The 5,202-nt window shown below is 46.3% G+C and overlaps 1 protein-coding gene across 1 annotated transcript; it reads right to left on the reverse strand.

Annotated features, from left to right (window-relative positions):
• Positions 1-467: 467 nt before the first annotated feature.
• LOC139552114 (toll-like receptor 8) lies at positions 468-3,945 on the reverse strand. Its single transcript, XM_071363525.1, has one exon. The coding sequence runs from the start codon at positions 3,806-3,808 to the stop codon at positions 1,052-1,054; it is 2,757 nt and encodes a 918-aa protein (XP_071219626.1). The 5' UTR covers positions 3,809-3,945; the 3' UTR covers positions 468-1,051.
• Positions 3,946-5,202: the final 1,257 nt, after the last annotated feature.

Below are 5,202 nucleotides of genomic sequence, written 5' to 3' on the forward strand. Positions count from 1 at the left end.
AGAAATGTACACGTTTTGTGATCTTGTAGGAAATAATCACTCCCCCATTGCTGACAACAAATGATCTATAACTGGGCTAATAACTCACTAACTAGCAAAGGATATGAACAAATGAGCACACGTGGCTACATGCAGCTCTCAAAACAAGCGGATCTACTCAGGACCGCAATTGTAAACACAGTCCAGTTCAAAGTGAATGGCACAGATCTTTTCTTTTGGTGATAATAAATAGTTATGATATTAATACACTTTGTAAAGTATGACTCCCTAAAGCCTGCACACCCTGTGGGTCTCTAGGACCAGGGATGGAGAACACTGCCTTCCAGTGTCAGATGTATGTATCAACTGTAGGAGAAGCCACTGATATGGAACTAGTAGTGTATACATCATGCCAGCCCTGAACACATGAATCAGGAGTTACTCTGCCACCCAGTGGTTGAGATCAGTAAGATTATCCTCCCATAGGAAACCATTGTAGCTAAGTTTATTAAAGTATCGGTAGACTGGTTTACACCTGGTCAAAAACATCTGAATGTAGCCAAAATATGATCATAATACTGTTTTCTTACCAGGTATAGATGAGGTCACGTACATCAACAGAAAACATGATTTACTATATTGTACTGTAGATGAGGCAGGCATTTTCACAGAGAAGCTAATGTGACCATTGATAATATAATCCTTCACAGGAAAAACAGAAATGAAGGCCTAAAATTCTATTATGAATTGTACAGAAAATGCATGCATTTTGTGTGTGTGTGTGTGTGTGTGTGTGTGTGTGTGTGTGTGTGTGTGTGTGTGTGTGTGTGTGTGTGTGTGTGTGTGTGTGTGTGTGTGTGTGTGTGTGTGTGTGTGTGTGTGTGTGTGTGTGTGTGTGTGTGTGTGTGTGTGTGTGTGTGTGTGAGGGGGAACTACACAGTCATGTCTCTAGGAACTGATTCTAGAACACTGCAGAGTAGGAATTGGAGACCTTTAAGCTGAGGGTAAGTAAACTTAGCCATGTTTTTGGTCGGTTTCCTGTTTTTGGTCAGTTCCTTTCATGTCCTTGAGTTCACCGCCCAGTGAAGTATGTGCCGTGTAGTGATGCGTGTGTGGCTCGCTGATCTTTCCGTATGGCTCTCTTCAGGTGGTGCCAGAACCAGCGCTGGGCAGCCGGACCGGCAGTTGCTGGCCACTCCAGAACACTGCGCCTGCAGAGCCGTCTGCGTAGGTGGAGGATGCGTGAGCGTCGCAGAACCTGGGGCTGCAGCAGCACCAACACCATGGCATCCACACCCTCCTCCACCAGCCGCTGCTGCACCAGCAGAGCGGCCATTTTAACCACACCACGCAACAGGAAGCCCTCTGTCAGCACGAACACCGTTTTCCTGCTCTGCCGCACACTATTGGAAAGGTTATCCATGATAGGCATCCCTGGCATCCAATCACGCTCCTCCAGGCAGAGTGGGCGAACCCTCTCTCCGCGCTCCTCTAGTTCCACCCTAAGGTGGTTCAACACCCAATCAGAGGCCAGCGGGTCTGTAGTGTCATACATGACGAAGGCATCGTAGACACAGTCTGTGTGCTGTAAGAGACATTGGTGCTTCAGCTTGGCCCCACAGTAGTCAAGAATATAGGACAGGTCCCAGTAAAAGAGGTGTGCTGTGAGAGATACCAACAGAACGTGAACGACGAGTAACAACGTGAGGATGCAGAAGGCCATTGCGTTGTCATCCTTCACGCATTCCTCTATGTCATAACTCAGCACAGACCTGCCCCTCCTCTCCATGGGCATGTCGCACGTCACCCCGATGGCCAGCAGAGGGAGCTCCACCTCATTGCTCCTCATCCACAGGTGGAACTCCAACAAGTCACAGGTGCAGTGGAGCGGGTTCCCCTGTAGTGACAGCTGCTGGAGGTGGTTCTCAGCTCCAGATTCAAACGTTGTCTGGTTGATGAGCTCCAGCAGGTTGAAGCTGAGGATCAGCACATACAGGCTCCTGGCGCCCCTGAGGAAACCAGGCGCTAGCTGGGAAATCCTGTTATGGCTCAGGTCCAGCAGCCTCAGTGAACTGTTAAGAGTGGAGAAGGTTAAGGCCACCTGCTCCAGTTGGTTCTTACTCAAGTCCAGCTCCTCCAGATGTGGCAGTTGTGTGAGCGTCGTCCAGTTAAAGTACTCAAGTCTGTTTTTACTCAGAGTCAAGTGTCTCAGGGTCTTGGGGAAGTTGTCGTATACATCAGATGGGATGTGGTGGAGCCGGTTGTATGACAGATCCAGGGACGTCAGGTTATTAAGTTCTCTGAAAAGATTATTAAAATCCAGATCCTCGTTCCACATGATGTCCAGGCAGTTGCCCTGGAAGTTCAATTCTTGCAGGGAGCTGCTTGACATGGTTTTATCAGTGAGGGTGCTGATCTCATTCCAGCTCAAGTTCAGAACCTTCAGAGAACCCAGGTTTTCTAGGAACGCTAAACTGTGGTTTAGCCCTGCCACCAGAAAGTAATGCTTATTATAACTCAAGTCCAACACCTCCAGTGCTGCCAGTTCACTGAATGCATGCTCATAGCGCAGGTAGACTTTATTCTGGGATAGATCCAAGTACTTCAGCTTGGAGAAATGTACAAACTCACTGCCGTTGAACATGTCTCCAATGAAATTAGATGACAGGTTGAGACAAGCTGTGTTGTTCAGGCCCTGCAGCATATCAGGGTTTATGTGGAAGATGTTGTTTTTGCTGAGGTCAAGCACTGGACCGTACGCAAGACACTCTGGTTTAATGTTAGGCAAATGGCGACGGTAGAATATATCCATGTGTATCAAAGGCCCATACCTGTCTATATCTGGCTCATAGCCCCAGCCATACCCATTCACAGACAAGACATCTGCCCTCTTGGATAGGAAAGTCAGACTGTTCTCTGAGAGGCCAACACTGGATAAATTGTGGAACTTTTCAAAAAGTGAAAGGTCTGCCCAATAGATGAAGTTGGTTCCCAAATTGAGGACGGACAGATTGGCTAAACTGTAAAGTGGTTGCAAGTGATTTTCGTGAAGAGCTGAAAAAACATAGTTTTCTAGGTGTAATGTCTTCAGAGATGCCAGTTTGGAAAAATTCTTTGAGAGTGTCAAGTTGTGGGAATTTTGACCAGCATTATTGTAAGACAAGTCCATCACTTCTACGAAAGGTAGCACAGAGAGGAAGTCCCCATTGGCTATCTCCCCAACCAGACGATTAAATGAGAGGTACAGGTAGCGTAAATTGGTGAGGTTATCAAACCAGGATGTTTGTAGGTGCTCTAGCGAGTTTCCTGATAGCCTCAGCTCCTGCAGCTGGGAGAGCTTCCTGAAGGCATCTGGGTGGATCTGTAGTGCCCCGTTGGGTGTATTACAGGGAAAGCAGAGGAACGGGGTGTTAGAACACACAGGACAGTTACCCGAAAAGTCTAGAGCGTTCAGATTAGTGAGTGCACTCAGGTCATGCTGGTGAATGTGGGTAATTAGGTTCCGTTCGAGTTTGAGCAGCTGGAGGGATGGGGGAAGGAAATGAGGGATGGCTTTCAGTCTGTTAAAAGACAGTGTCAGGTTTGTTAGGTTAGTGAGGCTGGAGAAAGTGTGGTTTGCAATATCCAGGGTCCCATTACAGACACTCCCTTGGCAGTTGTCACTTAAACGGATTACTTTAATTCGTGGAATATCCCTGAAGTTTTCCGGTGTTACAGTCCTGATGTCATTGTACCTCAGAAACAGAATCTGCAACCCAGACGGAAGGCCCCTCGGCACTGTGCAAAGGCCATTACCGTCAAGGAGCAGTGCTTCCAGCTGATCCAGCATGGAGAATGTTTGGTCCTCTATCTTCAATGGATGTTCCTGGGGGTTGAAGTTATAGCTAAGGTCTAGCAGAGTCAGATTCTGGAGGTTCCAGAACGAGGAGCTGGAGAGTATCTTGATTTGGTTGGAGGACAAGTCGAGCTCTGTGGCATTCCAGCTGATATCGTGGGGTACCTGGAGTAGCTTCCTGTACGAGCAGTCGTAGGCCAGTGAATGGTTGAGAGAGATGACATCACAGGGTAGTTTCCTCTGAGCCCAGGTCCTCCCAGAGCAGGAGGGGGAGAGACCCAGCAACACTAGGAGTAACAGCAGCCTCTGAAAGGAAGTGTAAAGGGGACACCTGTGGGAACAGGATATGAGTATTTTTAAGGGCTGAAAACAATCTCAGTTCCCTAAAATAAGGGACCGGCGTAACACATAGCTACAGACTACTTAAGATGCAGTATTATGCATTTCAAAGACTGTTGAGAATGTGGAAGAATCCGAACCAAAAAAGAGCGCAGACGGCCTCCCATTATTTATATTTATAAAAACGAAAATCTGTCTTGACTTCATTTACTGTGTGGTACATTCAATACTATGCTGGGCATTCCTGAGCTACAACAAATCCTACAATCCTGCTTCCCTAACTCTTTTCTAAACATTTTTAAGTTACCAAAAGTGTTATGAAATGTAGTAGGTGTACTGTAGTACTTTGGTTGCCAGAAAATTCACCAGTTCACATTTTCCAAGACTGAACTGTTCCTATGCATCACATCAAAATCACACTGTAGGCAAATAAAACACAATTCAGATTAAGTTTCAGCAGACCGGTTTAAGTTTAAGCAGACCGGTCATGAACCTGCCATTGACCTGTCAAGGGTTAGTCGTGGTGGAGTCAGGGCCCGGAATCCACAAAGCATTGACCAGTGAGTCAATCTAAGTAACATAATTAAAATATCCCCTTCAAAATCTGTCAGTTTAAACTATCTGTTTTTTTGCATTGGCTGTGTCTCAATTCACCACATCCGCCTATGTCGACCTTCCACATCTACAGGGGAAAGAGCTACAGTGCTGTTTTTCAGACCAGGAAACATCCCGAAAATCGGTCTTCTCGCTAAACTTCTGCAGCATCTGAACGGTTGAAGTCATGCCAACTTTTGTCTGTAGCGTCCGAACCGTTTGGGCTACAAACTAATATGCTCTACTACAGTACCCCACAAGTGTCACGGAACTCAGCTAAAGGTAACCTATACAAATTAATGGAAGGATAGAGGTAGTTTTGTGGCAACAAAAAAAAATGGCGTTAAATATGAGATTTTATCTCTTAGATAAAGGACAGACACTTTTATGAGTTGATTTTACTCCTGGCTCAGTAACATGAGTTTGTCTGGGCAGTATCTTAACGTCATGCTTAA

This window comes from Salvelinus alpinus, chromosome 24 (genome assembly GCF_045679555.1).
Source record: "Salvelinus alpinus chromosome 24, SLU_Salpinus.1, whole genome shotgun sequence".
In the NCBI taxonomy this organism is placed as follows: Eukaryota; Metazoa; Chordata; class Actinopteri; order Salmoniformes; family Salmonidae; genus Salvelinus; species Salvelinus alpinus.